Below are 20,245 nucleotides of genomic sequence, written 5' to 3' on the forward strand. Positions count from 1 at the left end.
GCTTTAAACTGTACTTTGTAAAAGGACCCTCGTCCCTGCAGTGCAAACTAGTTTCATAGAATCATAGGATCTTCGAGTTGGAATGAACCCCAGGGGTCATCTCGCCCAACCCGCTGCAATGCAGGAATCCAAGCTGAAACATCCATGACAGAAGATCATCCAACCTCTGCTTAAAAACCTCCAAGAAAGGAGAGTCCACTACCACCCAACTCCCTCAGTCGTTCCACCTAAGGCTTGGTTTTCAGAACTTGTATCACCTTGGTCACCCTCCTCTGCACACGTTGCAGCTCGTCAGTATCCTTGGATGCAGCTCATCTGAATTCATATAAAGTAGCCAGGTGTTCCCTTACCACTCTTTCCTCATCTTGTGCTGCAACTTCATCCTTACATTATTTATTCTGCTATCACTAGGTTGGGCATTTATTCCTTTTGGGTGAAGACAGAGGCAAAGTAAGTGTTGAATATTTCCACCCTCTGTCACCAAATAGCATTTCTCTCTCTTCTCCACATAGAGGACCTATTACTTGCTTGTTCTTCCCCTTGCTTCAAGCATTACCCAATAAATCTTTTTTTTTTTTTAACCTCTCTTGCAATCCTGAGCTCATTCTGAGCTTTAGCCAGCTGGCTACTTGTGATTTCCCCTTTCTTCCATTTCTTATACATGCCCTTTGTAACTCTCAGCTCATCTGTAAGCTCCTTATGCAGCCACACTGGTTTCCACTTTTCTTTCTTGTGGGAATTGTCTGCATTTGGGCCTTCAGTATTTCTCCTTTTAGAAACTCCCATCTTCTCTTTGAGTAATTTTGACCATGGGATCTCACTCAATTGGCCTTAACCTCCAGAGTGCATGTCCAACTACACTCAGCTTTTCCTTCCCTCTGAATCATGAAACCCAGGGGAACATGATCACTTCCTCCCAAGTTTCTGAGTACTTCCACATAACTGATCAGTTCCTCCCTGTTGGTGAGGATCAGGTCCAAGATAGATGATCCCCTGGTTGTTTCTTCCACCCTCTGGGAAACGAAATTGTCAGTGAGGCAATGGAGGAATTTGTCAGAACTTACATTCTTGGCAGAGTTTGAGTCCTAACAGATATCGGGGAAGTTGAAGTCCCCTATGATTACTATTTCCCTCTTCTTTGAATGTTTGGTAATCTGCTCTAGTAAGGCATCATCCAAGTCTTTAGTCTGGCTTGGTGGTCTATAGCAGACATCCACAGTAAGGTCACTGTTGTTTCTCTCTCTCTTACAATTTTTACCCATATACTCTCAATCTGCTTTTCATGCTCCAGGTTATGGATTTCTTCACAAGTGTACACATCCTTTACATATAATGCTACTTTTCCCTTCCTGTTTTGTCTATTTCTTTTTCTACATCCCAGTCATGAATCTTATCCCACCAGGTTTCAGTAATGCCTATCAGGTTGCATTTGCCATTCTGTACTAAAAGCTCTAGTTTGTCTTGCTAGTTTCCCATACTGCGTGCATTTGTGTAGAGACAACTGAAGCAATGAGTCCTTCCCTCCAGCTGCTTCCTTCTTGTGGTTTCTTGCCCTTTAGTGGGTTTCTGGAGCATTACCTCAGTTTCCTGTGCACCAATCAAGCTGTTATCCCAAGTACCAGGTCTGTCATCTGTAATGTTGTTTCCCTCCCTCTCAAGATTTCGTTTAAAGCTCTGCTGATCAGATTCATGAAACTCTTAGCAAACACATATTTGCCAAAAACTGTGATATGCAGCCCATCTCTTGCCAGAAGTCCTTCCACAAGGAAGTGGAGATCATGGTCCAAGAAGCCAAACTGTTCCTGACACCACTACCTGTGCAGCCAGTTGTCTCCCTCCAGTATTTCCCCCTCTCTTCCTGGGCCACGACCTTCCACAGGAAGGAGTGATGAAAAGACCACCTGTGCCCCAAGGCTCTCCAGCTTCCTGCCCAGAGTCTCATAATTCCATGCTATACATTGAAGGCTGTCTGTGGCGGTATTATTTGTATCCCTATGAATCAGAAGGAAGGGGTAGTGGTCAGTGGGCTTTGTAAGACTTTATAAGACTTCTCTGTCATATTGTGAATCTTTGCACCTTTCACAGCCACCTTGGCATATTCTAAGGCTATCAACTCCAGCGAACTGCCCTGAGATCTTTTTATGAAGAACTGTAAATAATAATAATAATAATAATAATAATAATAATAATAATAATATAATTAGTAATAGCAGCTCCTCTGGCCCAGAATCAGTGCCCAAGGTGAGAGCATGGAAGTGATTTTGCAGCTCCAGTGACAAAGCGTGGTTTGTGACTTTCCTACTTCTGTGCGTCACATTCCTCCAGGGGTTTGTCTCTTGCAATGAGCGATCTTCCTGCTCCCTAGGGACACCCCACCTTTGCTGCCGTTCCAGCACAGTCCTCTCAGCTCTATTGACAAACTCTGTGTCTTATCCTGTAGCTCTGTGTGGCTTGGTGGGCCTCAAGTTGCTGTACCTTCTCTTCCAGCAAGGCAACCAGCTTGCACTTTCTACAAGTGAAATAAACCATATAATATCATAATGAATCTCTCCACTGAGCAGTTACTTTCCTTTTCCTTTCTCTGACTGTGAGAAAGTTCAGAGTGTGATTCCTTGGCTCATCCCTTGAGGTATTCTGAGGGCACCAGCACAACAGAGCCATTCAGGTGGACTAGCACGTTCTGAATGTGTCAAGTGCAGAAATCTCTGTGTGATAAGAGAGCAGTGGATCGTTTCTGCTCTTCCTGTGCAATGAAATACTTTGACACACAGACATAACAGTTGGGCTTTGTTATCAGAAGAATGTTGAAAGCAGCCCTGACATTCCTTCATGAGCTCATAAACAAGCCAGGAAGTCAAGAAATGTTCTACTGCTGTAGATCTTCTCTTGTTCGGTAGCCTTTTTTTCTGCTGTGCAACATAATAAAATAGCGGTGATGTGTTAGTTTTATATACCTACGTTTATTTTTTGTAAGGGAGCATTTAAACATTTCACCACCGACCTGTAGTCTGAAGTAATGTTGATTCATCATCAGAAACATCACTTTGCACTGCTGATTACATACCTGTTTTCTAATGTGATCCAATGGCAACATCTTTCTGTGTTCTTGGTGGTATTACAGATCCTATAAAATATACTTGTGCATTATTTTAAAACATTATACATCACTGCTGATTATTGGTTCCTCTACCCCTGTTTTCCATCCAGATTTATTTAGCTGATAAGATGCCTTACTTTTCAGGTGCATGTAATCAAACCACCTCACCTTGCTCTACCTTGTTCCTTCCAATCCAGATATACCACTATGCTTATAAGTTTTGTGTGAGCTTGCGTTCAAATCTGAAACTAAGAGACATGAGTTCAAGTCACAGCCCAGCTACAGATTTTTTTTTTTAAGTGCTTATGGCTCCTCAACAGTAAAGTAGGAATAATAGCAATTTACTACTTGAAAAAGGATATGTATCAAATTGGCCATTATCACAAGTGATAGTTGCTTGAAAATCCCAATGATAATTGTCAGGGGATCTTCCAGCTCAGGCCCCGCAGGGTCTTGATTTGGCCCATGAAGCCATTTTTCCTCCCAATGATGAACCTGCAAAAGAGCAATTGGTGAAAGAACTTGAATTCAATGCCTTTTAAATTTGGAGGAAAATGCAAGCCCTGATGGGATTGGTTCCACATTGCAGGGCATTGTAGAGCATCTTTGTCTGATCTACCTCTCATGGTTGTTTTGAGATTAAACCTCCATTTCCTGACCTGAGCACTTTGGAGGAAAAGTAGTATGCAAATGAATTATGGAACTAAATAATCAGGGCTGCAATGTGAACTGCTAGTGCAGAAGTAATCAGCATTGCCCATAGGTTCTCTCTGGCTGTTCCTTTTTCTCCTTGCTTACTTGCGTTATCTAGATGAGTGGGTGCCCCATAATGGCCATGCTGGCTGAGACTGGTGGGAGTTGTACTCCTTAACAGCTGGAAGGTACCAGGATGGAGATGGCTGCTCCTGGACCTGGAAGTAGTCGAAGGCTAGATCCGTCCTCGCCTGCCTGACAAACCCTTATGGCAGTGCAGCCACAAAGACAATGAGGTAGCCACAGGGGGTTGCCTTGTGCCTTCCCATTTAGGCAATGCAAGATCCCCTGGCCTCTTTCATGAACTCCTTTCTCACACAGGAGAAACCCCTCTTCTTGGGTCTGAGTCCGCGTGTGCCATTCAGTAACAGCTGTTAGGGTGAGTTACTCTGTTCTGTTTTCTCTGTCCAACCTTTTCTTTCTGCCATTGCCAGGGAATGAGAATCCTTTGCTATGCCAGCGTTTGGAGCCGTGCAGACTTCAGCACATTAACAGCAGCTTGTGGTATTTTGCCAAGCCTGTGCCTTAAGCATCCACTGAAACTTTCTTTCTTTTTTTGTCCTGTTTTCCTAGATGACAGAGGGCCGCCGGTGTCAAGTGCACCTTCTTGATGACAGGAAGCTGGAACTCCTTGTGCAGGTAATAAATTGCCTCTGCAGTTTTGAATTCTTGCCACAGCACTCAGTTTTTGCTCCATACAGCAGAAGAGGTTTTTAATTTAATTAATGGAATCTCCGTTAGTCAGCTTCCTTACGGGTTTTGATCCTCTCTCATTTGACAAGCTAAGCAGGATCAGGATGGATCAGGATATGGGCAGGAGACCTAGAAGGTAAATCCCAAGATTCAGCTGCCAGAGGGTGCCTTTCATGCTCCCCCACCCCCCAAAAGGGGGGATTCCTATGTTTCAATCACTTTCAGGTGACAAACTGAAATAGTGACTAATCTCACAGAACTCCTTTTTTGGTGTGCCTGGCAGCATCACCCCTCACGTCCTGACCTACTTCAGCTCCATCAGTTCCTCTGCAGCCCTTGCTGCTTGCTGTCTACTGGCAGACTAAGGCTTTAATGTCCTGAAGCTTCAGCGTTAAGTAGCTGCCATGCACTGCCTCTGAGAAGACGGGGCTTCTGTGGGTGAGTGACGTGACCTACATATATGTTGGCCTCACGTCACATTGAATTTATAACATAGATGTTGAGGCACAAGCGGTTTATGGCAATGATAGAATGTCAAGCCAGCTTGATGGTTTGCTTACTATATTTACAGACATTTGTCCCCTGTACAAATTTTAAATTTAAAAAACAACAACAGCCTTTAAAACAATCAGTCAATGAGAAAGCGTATTACAAAATGAAGCCATTTTAAAATATTAAGACAATGAGTTACACACGCATGCACACAAAACAATAAAAAAGGTTAACAGGCCAAAGGCTTGTGAGAATAAAAAGGATTTTGTTACATTTTTCTAAAACCATATATAGAAAGTCAGCATCTCAGGGAAAGGGGCTAGGTTAAAAGCTTTTCTGTGGCATGTCAGTTATCTATATGCAGATAATATTCTGGGTTAGAGGAGCTGGATTCAGTCATGGGGAGAGGAATGGGCTACTCACTCCTATCTCTCCCACTCGCCATCCTGATGGTGACAGGCGCAAGCGGGGGCTGGCCAGCTCCTTCTCCTCCTCCTGCTGCTGCTGCTGCTGTGGATGGGCAGGAAGGTTGAAGCTGCGAGCTGCTGGCCATTGAAGCCGCCATGTTCAGCTCTTGCCCGGCTCCTCCCAACGTCCTGATGTCATGCACAGCGTTGCCCCCCGTCCTCGCAAGCTGGCACCTTTGCATCAAGGACAGGCTGACGGGAGTGGTTATGCATTTTGGGAATGTCTGGGGGAGGTGAATGAGTGAGTGGTTCTGAGGTGTTCAAAGGTGAGAGGTGTGAGAGAAGCCAGGAGCAGCCAACGTCTGTACTCTGGAGGATGCAGTGCGCTGCCGTCAGCAGTTCAGAGGGGGAAGCATATTTTGTCATCCAGCCAGACCCCTTGACAGGATGCCAGACTCTGTCATAAACTTGGCAGCATCTAAGTGTAAGAGCTTTGCAGGCATTTATTACATTCAGCTTTCTCTCCCAGCCCATTTTGCTTTCAAAACAACCCTGTGAGCTGCTTTAGACTATGACACTCTGACAATGTTGAGGTTTGGTAATTGTTCATTTACAATTTTTATATGATACTCAATACCAAAGATTGTGGGGGGATTATAGTAACAGCAAAACAGTAAAATACAACCACAAATAAAAATATATAAGGCAGAGAATAAAATCAAGCCTTTGGCCCTCCATTTGTTACTGAATGTCAACACCCATCAGTTCTAGCAAGCATGGCCAGTGGCCAGGAGTGATGGAGTTGCAGTTCAGCAACATCGAAAAGGCCTGAATCGGGCCCTTTCACCAGTTGCCATGCATTCACCTCATGATTAAAAATGTGAGCTTTGAGGTGGAAACTGTAAAGGTATGAGCACTCTCCTCACGCTGAGGGGGGGGGGAAGAGGAAGCATGATTCTAAAGTGGCAGCAGGAGGCATGTCAACAACAAATGATTACATCGCTGCGGGACTGTAAAATCCAACAGCCTTGAGTAAGTCTCTTCATGGCAGCATCAGGACCTTTACCTCCCTGCCCCATGGGTCCCACTGCCTCTGCGCAGCAGCTCATCAGGTCATGTTGTGTAGTGAATAATTTGTTTCTTTGGTCAAAGCAAATTACAGTTTATCACCCTGTCTAAACCTTCCATTCTTGGGCAAGGTGATTCAGTGGGTGGTCACTGAACAACTCTAGGTGTGTCTGGAGGATGCAAACCATTTGGATCACTTTCAGTCAGGATTCAGGCCCCATTATGAGACAAAAACCACCATGGTTGTGCTGGTCGGTGATCTCTGGTGAACTAGGGACAGAGGTGAAAGCTGTTTCCTGGTTCTGCTGAATCTCAGCAGCTTTTGATATCATCAGTGATATCAATGGTCAACCATGGCATCCTTCTGGACTGTTTAGAGGAGTTGGGAATTGGGAGCACTGTCATGCAGTACAGTGGTGCCCCGCAAGACGAACGCCTCGCAAGACGAAAAACCCGCTAGACGAAAGGGTTTTCCGTTTTGGAGGCGCTTCGCAAAACGAATTTCCCTATGGGCTTGCTTCGCAAGAAGAAAGCCCATAGGGAAATCTCGGGGGACCTCTTTTAAATGCTAGCGGTGGGGAGCAAAGCCTTTCCCCCCCCCTCCGGCCTTCAGAAGAGGTCCAGGAAGGCCGGCGGGGGCCGAAAGGCTTTGCTCCCCACCACCAGCATTTTAAAAGCAGTCCGGGATAGCAGGGAAGCGCTTCCCGCTATCCCGGATGGCTTTTGAAGGCAGGCAGGGGGGAGCAAAGACTTTTGCCCCCCGCCCGCCTTCAGAAGAGGTCCTGGACCTCTTCTGAAGACGGGCGGGGGGCAAAAGTCTTTGCTCCCCCCTGCCTGCCTTCCGGGAGAGCGGAGAAACGCAGCGCTTTCTCCGCTTTCCCGGACGGCTTTTGAAGGCAGGCTGCGGGGGGGAGTAAAGACTTTCGCCCCCCACCGGCCTTCAGAAGAGGTCCTGGACCTCTTCTGAAGGCCGGCGGGGGGCAAAAGTCTTTGCTCCCCCCCGCCTGCCTTCCAGGAGAGCGGAGAAACGCAGCGCTGCGTTTCTCCGCTCTCCCGGGAAGGCAGGCAGGGGGGACAAAGACTTTTGCCCCCCGCCCGCCTTCCGAAGAGGTCCAGGACCTCTTCTGAAGGCCGGTGGGGGGCGAAAGTCTTTGTCCCCCCTGCCTGCCTTCCCGGGGGCTTTTAAATCGCCCCGGGACAGCGGAGAAATGCTGCCGCCCGCCAGCATTTTAAGATCACCCCAGACAGCGGAGAAGTCCTCCACTGTCCCGGGGTTTTTAAAATGCTGGTGGGTGGCAGCGAAGGCTTCGCTGCCGCCCGCCAGCATTTTAAAATCGCCCCGGGAGCGGAGAAGTCTCCGCTGTCTGGGGTGATCTTAAAATGCTGGCGGGCGGCAGCGCTGCTGCCCGCGAAGCCTTCGCTGCCGCCCACCAGCATTTTAAAAACCCCGGGACAGCGGAGGACTTCTCCGCTGTCTGGGGTGATCTTAAAATGCTGGCGGGCGGCAGCGCTGCTGCCCGCCAGCATTTTAAAATCGACCCGGGAAGTCTCCGCTGTCCCGGGGGCTTTTAAAATGCTGGGGGATGGCAGCGAAGGCTTCGCGGCCGCCCGCCAGCATTTTAAGTCCGCCCCGGGACAGCGGAGAAGTCTCCGCTGTCCCGGGAAGGCAGGGGGGGGGAGCAAAGACTTTCGCCCCCCACAGGCCTTCAGAAGAGGTCGGGGGACAGACTGTCCCCGGACCTGGTCTGAAGGCGGTTTCCATAGGAACGCATTAATTGATTTTTAATGCATTCCTATGGGAAACCGTGCTTCGCAAGACGAAAAACTCGCAAGACGAAAAGACTTGCGGAACGAATTAATTTCGTCTTGCGAGGCACCACTGTACTTCCGCTCCTTCCTCCTGGGCCGTGTCCAGAAAGGAATGGTGAGAGGTGGGTGTTCAGACCCCTGGGCTCTCACTTGTGGGGTGCCTCAGGGCTCTGTCTTCCCCCTCATGCTTTTCAACATCTATATGAAGCTGCTGGGAGAGATCATCAGGCAATTGTTTTTAAGATGGTTCAAAATGATATGCTGCAGGCATGTTTGCTTTTGTACACAGGTTTCCTTTGCCCTCCTGTCAGATCAAAGAGGTCTTGTAGGGTTCTGAAGGGCTATTTAGGGGAAAAAACACATCAAAATCTATTTGACCAAAGATAATGTTAGGATGAGCGTTCAGCCCATGATCAAGGATGCCTGCATTGTATTAGGCCTAGTTCAGACACAACCAAGGGGTAGCCCACGAACCTCAACTCTCGCAGAATCTAACAACAACAACAACAATTTATTATTTATACCCTACCCATCTGCCTGGGTTTCCCCAGCCACTCTGGGCGGCTTCCAACAAAATATTAAAATACAATAGTCCGTCAAACATTAAAAGCTTCCCTAAACAGGGCTGCCTTCAGATGTCTTCTAAAAGTTTGGTAGTTATTTTTCTCTTTGACATCTGGTGGGAGGGCGTTCCACAGGGCGGGTACCACTACCGAGAAGGCCCTCTGCCTGGTTCCCTGGAACTTGGCTTCTCGCAACGAGGAAACTGCCAGAAAGCCCTCGGCGCTGGACCTCAGTGTCGGGGCTGGACAGTGGAGGTGGAGATGCTCCTTCAGGTATATTGGACTGAGGCCATTTAGGGCTTTAAAGGTCAGCACCAGCACTTTGAATTGTGCCCGGAAACAACCGGGGTTGTGCAACAGATTTTGAAAGCACAGAGCTCCCATTAGATTTGGATATCACCCATTATGTTTCCAGACTCACATCTTTGTGTTATAGGCTTTGTGCTGTAGGCAGAGTTTCTGGCACATCTTACAAACAGTCCTGTTTTATTTCTTTGGCCAACAGTTTTTAGGAAGGGAGACTGTGCAGGAGGAAATAATAATAATAATAATAATAATAATAATAATAATAATAATAATAATAATTCTTTTTATTTGCAGAGCACAGAATATGAACATTACACATTTACCTTAGCAGTCATTTTAACACTGGTAAGATAGACCAGTATTCCATCTGCATGGCACAGATACTGCAACATGGGAACATGCGTGCATCTAGTTCAGTATCCTCTGCACTGATTGGCAGCAGCTCTCCAGGATTTCGGACGGGGAACACTGGTAGCTCTGCCTGGAGATGCCAGGGATTGAGCCTGGAACTTCTGCATGCAAAGCTGATTTGGTACCTTAGAGCTACAGCCGAGGGATAGTGAAAGGTTCTTATAAGATTAAACAGTAAAGTTGAACTGGGGGTTTATGATGCTCTTGTGCACTAGACTGCTTTAGCTGCCACAAAGTCTCTAAAGGGTTAATCAGAAGGTTTAGAAAATGGCTTTTTAAAGAAAACACTGCTCTGTGCAGCTAGAAACAGGAAATGAAACACAGGCACTTTAATTACTCTGGCATTTTTGGGGTGAGCAGGGTTGCATGTTAGTCTCATTCTAGCAAAAGAGGAAGAAGATGAATAGGAGCCTTTTGAAAGTGATTTGAATCACAGGAAACGCATTTCAGGACCGCTTTGTGTTGTACAGATGGCTCAGCAAGGTTATTTCAAAACCAAAAGAGGCAGCAGAAAATAATCTGAAGAGTTTTTTAAAAAAAAGAAAGAAAAGAAAGAAAAATTAAGGAGGCATTTTTGATGTTCACGATCTTTATGTCAATACTGTACTGTACTTTATAGGCTAGTTTGACTGAAGAGCAGGTTTTTTAAACTATTATTATTTTTAATATTTTTTATTAGATTTTCTACAATGATAACACAAACCACAAAGCAAAATGATACACAAAAACAGAAAAAGAAAAAGAAAAAGGGAACAATAAACAGATAAACAATAACAACAAACTTAATTCTTCAGAAATCCACGTTTTAAACATCTTGGTTGACTTCCTCAAATCCCTCCCTTCTGAGTTTCCTTGTAATTAAAAATAACAGCTTTTCAATATCATTATTAAACTAAAACAATTTCCAATTATAGTCCATCTTATTCACTTTTCTTAACATTCTAAATCCCATTTATTTAATTATAACTTAGTTTAATCCTAGGCCTATTTGTTTCTAATTTTTTATCTTACAATATTTATTCAAATATTCCTTAAATTTCCTCCAGTCCTCTTGAAACTTCTAATCTTTCTGGTTGCGGATTCTTCCAGTCAGGTCAGCTAGCTCCGAAAAGTCCATCATCTTCATCTGCCAATTTTCCACTGTTGGTAGTTCTTGTGTTTTCCAATTTTTGCAAGTAATATTCGGGCAGCCGTTGTGGCATACAAAAATAATTTAACATCTTTCTTGGGCAATTCCGAACCTGTTATTCCAAAAAGAAAGGCCTCTGGTTTCTTAATAAATGTATATTTCAACATTTTTTTTCAATTCATTAAAATCTTCTCCCAGAAGTCTTTCACGTTGGGACAAGTCCACCACATATGGAAAAAAGTACTTTCTGTTTCTTTACAATTCCAACAAAGGTTGTCACTATTGTGATAAATCTTTGCTAGTTTTACAGGGGTCAAGTACCATCTATACATCATCTTCATAATATCTTCCTTTAACATCGTACATGCAGTAAACTTAACCCCTTTCCTCCATAGCCTCTCCCAATCCTCCATCATTATGTTATGTCCCACATCTCTTGCCCAATCAATCATAACCAATTTAACTTGTTCATCCTTTGTATGCCACTCCAACAACAAATTATACATTTTAGACATATTCTTATCATTAGTATCTAACAACTCCGTTTCCAATTTGGTTTTTTCTGTTGCAAAACCATTTCTCTTATCCATCTTATATAATTCATTAATTTGATAATATTGCAACCAATTCATTCTATCTTTAATTTGTTCAAATGGTTTTAATTTAAAACCTTTCTGATCCTCTAACAACAAATCTGAGTACCTCAACCATTTGTTTTCCATATTTAATTTTTTGGGGGGCCTGTGCTTCCATTGGCGAAATCCATTTTGGTGTTTTTCTTACTAAGAGATCTTTATATCTAGTCCATACATTGTATAACACCTTTCTAATTACATGATTCTTAAAACCACTGTGGGCCTTTATCTTGTCATAGCATAGATATGCATGCCATCCAAATCGATTATCCAGTCCCTCCAAATCTAACACATCATCATTCTCTATTTGAATCCAATCCTTGATCCAGGAGAAGGCAGCAGCTTCAAAGTATATCTTCAGGTCTGGTAGGGAAAAAAACCCTCCTTCTTTTATATCTGTAAGTAATTTATATTTAATTCTAGGGTTTTTCCCCTGCTAGATAAATTTGGACAATGCCTTCTGCCATTCTTTAAAACATTTAACATTTTCAATGATTGGTAGAGCTTGAAATAAAAACAACATCTTCAGCAATACATTCATCTTAACCACCGATATTCGGCCCATCAATGAAAGTTTTAGGTTTGACCATATCTCAAGATCTCTCTTGATTTCATAGTTTTTCATAATTTTTCATAGTTATCTTTATAGAGATTCAATTCTTTACCGATAAATTCACACCCAAATATTTAACTTTTTTCACAGAAACAAGGCCTGTCCTTTCAAAAAGGGTTTTTCTTTCCTCATTATCTAATTTTTTTTTCTAAAACTTTGGTTTTGCTCTTGTTTAATTTAAATCCTGCTACCTGCCCAAACTCTTGAATCAGCTCCAGTGCTTTTACTGCACTGGTTTCTGGACCTTGTAAAGTTAAAACCAAGTCATCAGCAAAGGCTTTTAATTTATATTGCTTGGATCCTACTACAATGCCTTTAACCTCCTCCTCTTTCCTCAACATGTTTAGCAAAACCTCCAGAACAGAAATAAATAGCAGAGGGGGAAACGGGCACCCTTGCCTGGTTCCTCCCTCAATTCTGATTTCCTCTGAGACCACATTATTAACTATGATTTTTGCTTATTGCTCAAAATAGATCGCATTAATACCATTAAAAAATTCCTGGCCAACCTCAATTCTTTCTAGGTTTTTCATCATAAATAACCAAGAAACATTATCAAAGGCCTTTTCAGCATCAATAAACATTAACATTGCTTTGCAATTTCTTTTCGCTTCCAACCTTTCTAATATATCAATTATATTTCTAATGTTATCGTTCATATGTCTCCCAGGCAGAAATCCTGCCTGGTCCTTATGTATATAATCTGATAGAACCTTTTTTAATCTATTGCCCAAAATATCTGCAAAGATTTTATAGTCCACATTAAGTAATGAGATTGGTCTATAGTTTTTTACATCAGATCTATCTTGATCTGTTTTTGGGATCAGAGTAATAAATGCATCTTTCCAGGTTTCGGGAGCTTTGTCCCCTCTTAGAATCTAATTGCACACATCTGCCAATGGTTGAATTAACCAACCTTTCAATATTTTATAGTATTTTGCAGAAAGACCATCTGGTCCCGGGGCTTTGCCTAACTGCATCTTATTTATTGCCATCTCAGCCTCCTGTCTTGTAATCATGCCATTTAGTAGGAACCTTTTATCCTCGGGAATTTTCTGCATTTCGTTTGCCTCAAGAAATTGCTCAATTTTATCCTTATCTTCTTTACCTTTTTTTATACAGCTGTTTAAAATATTTCTGAAAACATTTTCTTCTATCTGCAGGGTTTTCCATAGATTTTCCATCAGATACAATATTTGTAATAGTGCTTTGCTTCTGTCTCTTTTTTTAATTGCCAAGCCAACAATTTCCCACATTTATTTGCAGATTCAAAATTTCTCTGTTTCATCATTTCAATTTTCCATCCTATTTCCTGGTTAATAATTTGAGAAAATTGGATCTGCAATGCTTTAATTTCTTTTGGAATCTGTTGACTCTTTGGCATTGATCTTAAACTCTTCTCTTTGTCTTTTATTTGAGACAGAATTTTCTCTTTTTTCTCATTCTGTATTGAAGAGCAGGTTTGGATGATGACACACCAGAATTGATAGAGTGTTTGTACCTCACTCTTCAGGCCCAAAGTCTCCCAGAACAACTTAAATACAACAAATTAAAATGGAGGGTGGGCAGCATCAGGGCCAGTGACCAAATGCGACCCCAAGGCCAGTTTTCCCTTTTGCAAATTTCCTTTTATTCACGATCAGCTGCATGAAGTTTTCTGACCGTGCTGGATTATGAATTTATCTGAACTCATCTGAGCTTGCCCTTGGAAAGTCTTCCAAAACCACGTGTCACCTGGACACCAGAGCTCAGGCATTGGAAAGAGAAATCATGACTATTAGTGCACTTAGAAATTTATATGGAAGAATTATCCAAAAACTGGAAGGTGTTTATAGACCTGGGAGCAGAATAAAGAAGTGTGAAAAATGTATCTTTTCAAATTGACTGAGGTCCAAATAATGAATGAAATTTTTAGCATCTAGCAAAACCAAACTTCCTCATGTCACCCTAATTTGTGAAAGAAGAACTGTGAAATGGGAAGGGGGGAAATTAAACTGATATATTTATTACTCCCCCCTTTATATTTTTGCATATGTTGATAACTGTTCATCATGTTACTTGATTCATTTAACATCTATATAGCATATACTACTGAGGGCCAAACTACATGTTAAATTAATTAATTAATTAAATTTGGTGCTGTTTTTTAAATAGCAACCACAGTGGCCCTGAACAGGATTGGGGCTGCAGCATACACAGAGGAGTTGTAAAAACAAGCCCATGCCTTTCCCAGCTACCATTTGCTTTAATAATTGCCAAAGGACAATGCTTTAAAAACAACAACAGCGAATGGGATTGGAGATTTATTGATGACATTACGGAGAACCCGCCCAATCAGCACAGTTTACAACCAAATTCTGTTTCAAATGTGCAGGGCCATTTTTTTCAGAGTTTGACCCAGGGGTGCAGCATGTTTGAGTGGAATTCCACCTCCCAAGTACTAAAGTCACAAGTGACATTTGAGCTGAATGTGGAGGGAGCCCTTCCCTGGGGAGGGGGGTTGCTGCCCTAAAAATATTGTATTTGCCTTTAGCCTTATTCTGCACATTTGTTCTTTTTGCTTGGTGACCTTTTTGTGCAGTGACTAGGTGTTTTTTTTCTTTCATTCATTTTCTTTCTTGAAAAGCAGCAAACTGTTTCTTTTTGGGATCTCCGCCCCTGCCTTTCGTACTCTTTTTGTTCCTGCTGGATTCGCATTTTGTTTGCAACAGTGTGTTTTTAAGGGAAATGTTTGACTGTGTTCTCTTAATCATTTCCAAACAGTGAATTTATTCAAATCATTCCCCTGCTTTGGACCCATTTTTGCATTAGGTTTTGTTTTTGTTTTTTTGCATTCCCATTAGGCCTTTGCGCATGAAAGGCTTGTCTAGCAACCAAGTTTTTCTTCTCTATCTTCATGGTATTGCATAAGTGGTTTTTCATTTCTTTTCAAGTCAGCTTTATAAAACCTTTATAAACATGCACATCCCCTCCAACATTTCTCTGATGAAAACAGGGACATTCTATTCAACAACAACAATTTTATTATTTATAACCTGCCCATTTTACTGGGTTGCCCCAGCCACTCAAGGTGGCTCCCAACATATATAAAAACATAATAAAACATTAAACATTTGAAAACTTCCCAGCCTGACCTCTCTCTCTTCCTGCCCCTGTTCTCTCTCTCTGCAGCTTCTCCTGCCAGAAACTCTGGTCTCCTGGCTGCACAGCCCCCCCCCCCCCCCAGTTCACTGATCCCTTCTTCCAAGTCAGTCTCCAACCTCCTTCTCCCAATGCCCACTCATCTGCATTGAGCCACCGCTCCTCAGTGCCCAGTCAGTCCCTGACACCTGTCTCTCAAGTTGTAGGAAATTTGGGGGAGGGAGCAGCATTAGTGCTCCCCAAAAGCAAACATCCCCTGGGAGCCTCTTAGGCAAGCACCATAACCTCAGACTTACATCTCTCAGCTCAGCACGTGGGTCAGTGCTGTAGGGCAGTGATCACCAGCTGACAAAAGTGCCCTCTCGGGAAGCATCTTCAGCTGTTGTATTAACCAAAGGCAAGAGAAGAGTGCCATCTCCACACTTGATTGCTGTAAATAAATGAATATTGCTAAAATGGGAAGTGGCTGATAAAGATCATCAAATAGGGGGGCATTTCTTTTTGAATGGCAAAACAGTTATATTCAACCAAGCAAAAATGACTGAGTAATGCGTAAAAGTAAAAGCATAGAGTCACCCTGAGCTGGCTGTAACATATTTTGGGGTGGAGAATATGGCGGAGAATGCTGTGCCTAGTGACAAACCAGGGAAAGAATCTTTGTTCGCACAAAGGTCATTTCAGTCAGATAGCTCCAGGGAAATGAATGCCACAGCTAAGAAATGCAATGTTGAAAACTAATGAAACCCAGCAGGGCTAACCTGATTCATCCAGATTCCCTTGCTTAAAGTGCCTGTGGGAAAAGAACTTAAGAAGAAGAAAGGAGGGGAGGAAGTAGCATCCCAGAGGAATGTGCCAGCTGCTCTATCGTTGACCTTGCGCCAGGGAAAATGTGCAGTAAAGGGAACTTTTTGGTATTTCAGACAAGTAGAAATATTAACTGGAAGTAGAATATGTATTAGTTTATTTTAGTTTTACACTGCATCTCTTAAATATCCAGCCCATTCACTATTTGCAGTTCTCCTTGATCTCCCTAAGCATTTTCTGCCTGTCTGGTAGTGGTCATTGTTTCTCTAAGAAGGTCACACATCTCTGTAGGTCCGCCTGCCTTCGCTGCCTGAATCATTTGGCCAGCATGGCCATTCAAATGGTGTGCATGAACTGTGTCATGGGATCGATTATGTGAGGGCAGATCTTACCTGGGGGGCCCTATATATTATTTGAATTGGCAGCCTTTGATCTTGGAGAGAATCCTCTATGTCTCAAAGGCAGTGATAGTCACCTATGTGTTTCTTAAAGCAGGGGTGAGTAGAAGGTAGATTGGGATGTACTGGTAGATATCTAGGTGGCTTGCAGTAGATTGGTAAGGATTTCTGACTCCAAATTATTTATGAATGGCAGTAACAAAATGACTCCCCGCTGCCCTAAACTATATTGCCAAAATGTCAAAAGCTTGGAGTAGTGAGGAGTGGATCTTTGTGTAGAAGGACTGTGAGCTTTGTTCAGTTCTGGTACTCAAAACAAACTGCTGGGCTTGGAATTCTTTAATTCTAAGTGTGTGTCTTTTGCAGCAGACTCCAGTTACTGGATCTCAAGGTTAAGGAGAAGTGACATCTGGGGAACTCAGATCTCAGGCCTGTTTGCATGCTTGACAGCTAGCACACCTTGCATTAGAGCAGCGGTTGCAGTGGTTCTCAAAGGTGCACCACCTGGTGTGTCAGGAGAGGGTGGCAAGTGTGGTGGGAAGATTCAGAGACAAAGAAACATTTATTCATTTCTGTGCAGTATAGTAGAGTATCAACATAACTTTTGGGGGGATATATAGCAGAAAAGAGTATCCATGCCTCTCTTCAAGAGCACTGGCTATTCTTCTACAGTTCTCCATGCCATATTGTTGTGAACAGGGATTTTCAACTCTAACAAATATAAAAGATCAGAAAAGAGAAAGGTTTATTTGTGTTGAGGAGATGAGAGTTTGTTTGTCTTAAATTAGACCTAATATAAATGAAATTACCTGGCAAAAGCAAACTCATACCTCTCATTGAGTTTGTATACATAGTTACGATACATTGGTAAAAGGCTGATTTTTTGTTTGATTTTTTTTTTGATGTTTTGGGAATGATTTATGGTCTTATGCAGCTGCATTATATGTTTCAGATGGGTGGGGTATAAATTATTATTATTATTATTATTATTATTATTATTATTATTATTAATTTCTGGATGTCCCATGATAATATTATAAAGTGGATTATGTTCTATGTTATAACTCAAGCACTGCTTTTGTTTTCCAATGTATTTCTTACCAATAAAAAATTTAGTGTGGCGCAAGCAAATTTTTATTTTGAAGCTGTGGCCCAGAGAAAAAAGTTTGAGAACCACTCCATTAGAGAAAGAGGCAAAGACCCCAGCTCTTTACATGCCTGAAAATGAAGTTTCAAGGATGAATGCAGCCAATATCAGAACCCAGATGCCCATCCGACAGCCTGCCTTTATGGCCTTAGAGCTGTTGCCACCATTCACAAGTCGTGCTTTTAATTATTTTTTCATGTACATGTACTTCTTGGTTAAGCTGTATCAGGCAGAATATAATAAGCCACAAACAAAGACTTATGAGAGAACGAAGTAGCCCCACACACCTACCTGGTACTCCAAGAGATAAATTGCAATCCAAGTGCCCCAAGGAAATGAACCTGGAGAGCTGCCACAGTCTGAGGCCAGATGCCCAGTCTGCCCATGGCAAACGCACTTCCTCCGTAGAGTGTTGAGGTTTCACCTGCTATTTACTGTGTAGCCTTTCTCTCAGTAAAAACAATATCTGAATTTATATGTGAATTTAGTGATAATCAGACCTAGTTACACTTAACTCCCCAATTCATGTTTTCACCATGTTGGATCTTTTGTAATTCCATTTTTTAAAAAAACAGCTGAGTGTGAGAAGTGAAACACGGCAAATTGACTTGAAATGAAAGTGGAAATAGGATTTCAATATATACACTGTAGGTCTGCTATTACCAAGTGCTTTATAATGTAAAGCCATACATTATACTGGAAGTGCAGCTCTACAGAAAGACAAATGAAATTGGCATTAAGCAGCATGAGAGGTGAGTTTTCAGGCTGAGATACAAAACTTCTGTTCATAATGTGAAATAGTCACTCTTACTAGAAGAATTCCTATTTTGGGTGAAAATAGCAAGGTTGTCTAATTAAAATGCTTGTAAAGTAAATAAATGACTATTCTGGATGCAACCCTCATCCATTCACACAAATATATAGCTTTGCTTTTAAGCAGATACATGGTTGGCAGAGGTGTGGCGGGGGGGGGGCAGTCGCCCTGGGTCTATTTTTTGGAGGGGTGCAACCAGGTGCTCCCACAACAGGCTCTGGTGTGCAAGGAAGCCACCGAGGCAGCTCCCTTGCGCCCAGACGCAGCTCCGCTTCCGCTCTGCTACCGGGTCACATCTGACTCAGGGCAGAGTTGAGAGTCGGCGGCAGAGAGCTGCCCCCCCCCCCCCCGGCTGGGATGCCCTGCGCTCTGCTCTGCTGCAGCGGAGAGAGGCTGCCAGCCGTGGCTCCTCCCTCTCCGGGTCAAGCAGAGAGAGGCCGTGGTGCGCAGTGTGCCCAGCCGCAGCACTTCTGCCCCGGCAGGTGGAGGGAGGCTGCAGTGCACAAGGAAGTTGACCCTCCATTTCTACTAATATTTTATAAATTTCACAGGTTTCCCATTTTGTATTTTCTTTTTTATCTCCCCTTTTATAATTTTTTCTCAAATTTCAATTTTTTCAAATTTTGTATATTCTTTGCATTTCTTGTTTTCCCTTAAACACTTAAATTACATCATCATGGCTGGATTGGACTCAATACATTTTATTGGACACAATCCAATTGTTTTAAATTTGCTGTAAGCAATAGAACCAAAATAGTACAGCTATTTTGCCAGATAATTTGAGAAGTTCACAGACTCTACGAATATTTGCACCTTTAAGATAAAGACCATGCAGTTGTCAACTATTTGTTCTACTGGTTGGTAAACGGAAGCATGTGTTCAATTCTCTTCCACTGAAAAAAAGAACTCACACTGATGTGGAAAACTGAATTTAAGACTGGAAAAATGAGAAACAGAGAAACCAAAATTGACTGATTCATCCTTCCTTAGTTTTCTGTCTGAGCTTTTGTCCTCATTCTTGGAAGGAATATCTGCTCCTAAGGGGGACTTAGGAAGTTTTGGTGACTGAATGCGTTTCTCTCTCCTCCATTCTCCAGCTTTTGTCTTCTCCGTGTCCTCCTCTGTCCTCCAGGGACATGTTCATTTTGTTCTCTGTAGAGACTTGTAATTTCACTGTCTGGAAAGCAAAGCATTATTAAGGAGATACAGGAGGATACCACCAACCTCTGGAAGAAATGCTGGGCAAAATCCTCCCTGTAGCATTCGCTCTGCTTGCTGTGATATGACACGTCAGGATGCTTTTATGGTTAGCTTTTCCTAATTGCTTGGACAGAGAAGCTGACTGTTGGCTCAGAATTGGGTCATATTTAAAAATAAGTACAACTTGCATTACCTCATCATGAGGAACAGGACATGTGGTCACTTGTAACTTCTTTTCCCTCTCTTCTTCTGCACAAAGTGCCTTTCAGATAAGCAGGGAACAAAGAGATTATCTAATCTGTCTCTGCCCATCCAAATGTCTTGTCATCCATCCATCATTCATGCCTTGGGCGCCATCATAACATCATTAGGCTGTTGAGCAGACCACTCTTTCTATAGTAAGACAAAAGCAACTTTTCCCTTAGAGTGACCATAGCACTAGTCTTGACCAGCATCATTACTTAGGGAAATGTACAGATATAATAGAAGGAATGGGAGGCTTGGGAGAGAGCGAGAGAGCACTACGTTTGCCAAATCCTTTGCCTAGTCCTAGACAAGTCAAGGTAGTGCTAGAATAGACTAGATTCTGGTATCATCAATCTTTCTTCCTCTTTCATGCAGGCATACAGGAAACTTTTAAAAATATTTTATGTTAATGGTTTTAAAAAAGTCTATATGGCAGAAGCCCAAAATTATAATAATTCAGGCCCATGTTCCATTAATGTCAGAACTTTCTCCTAAGATGTTACAAAAGCTCAATCTTTG

At 42.7% G+C, this 20,245-nt stretch overlaps 1 protein-coding gene across 8 annotated transcripts in view; it reads left to right on the top strand.

Moving 5' to 3' along the window:
* Window positions 1–20,245, top strand: part of FRMD4A (FERM domain containing 4A) — a 418,655-nt gene that overhangs the window by 248,001 nt on the left and 150,409 nt on the right. For 7 of the 8 annotated variants that reach the window (XM_083701332.1, XM_083701333.1, XM_083701337.1 and 4 more), the window contains one exon: window positions 4,424–4,489. In XM_083701332.1, coding sequence (XP_083557458.1) covers window positions 4,424–4,489 — 66 coding nt within the window. Of the gene's footprint in view, window positions 1–2,842; window positions 2,894–4,423; window positions 4,490–20,245 lie in introns of those variants that run through there. The other variant, XM_083701339.1, reaches the window with a different exon arrangement.

This window comes from Podarcis gaigeae (genome assembly GCF_964106915.1).
Source record: "Podarcis gaigeae genome assembly, chromosome: 10".
NCBI lineage: Eukaryota > Metazoa > Chordata > Lepidosauria > Squamata > Lacertidae > Podarcis > Podarcis gaigeae.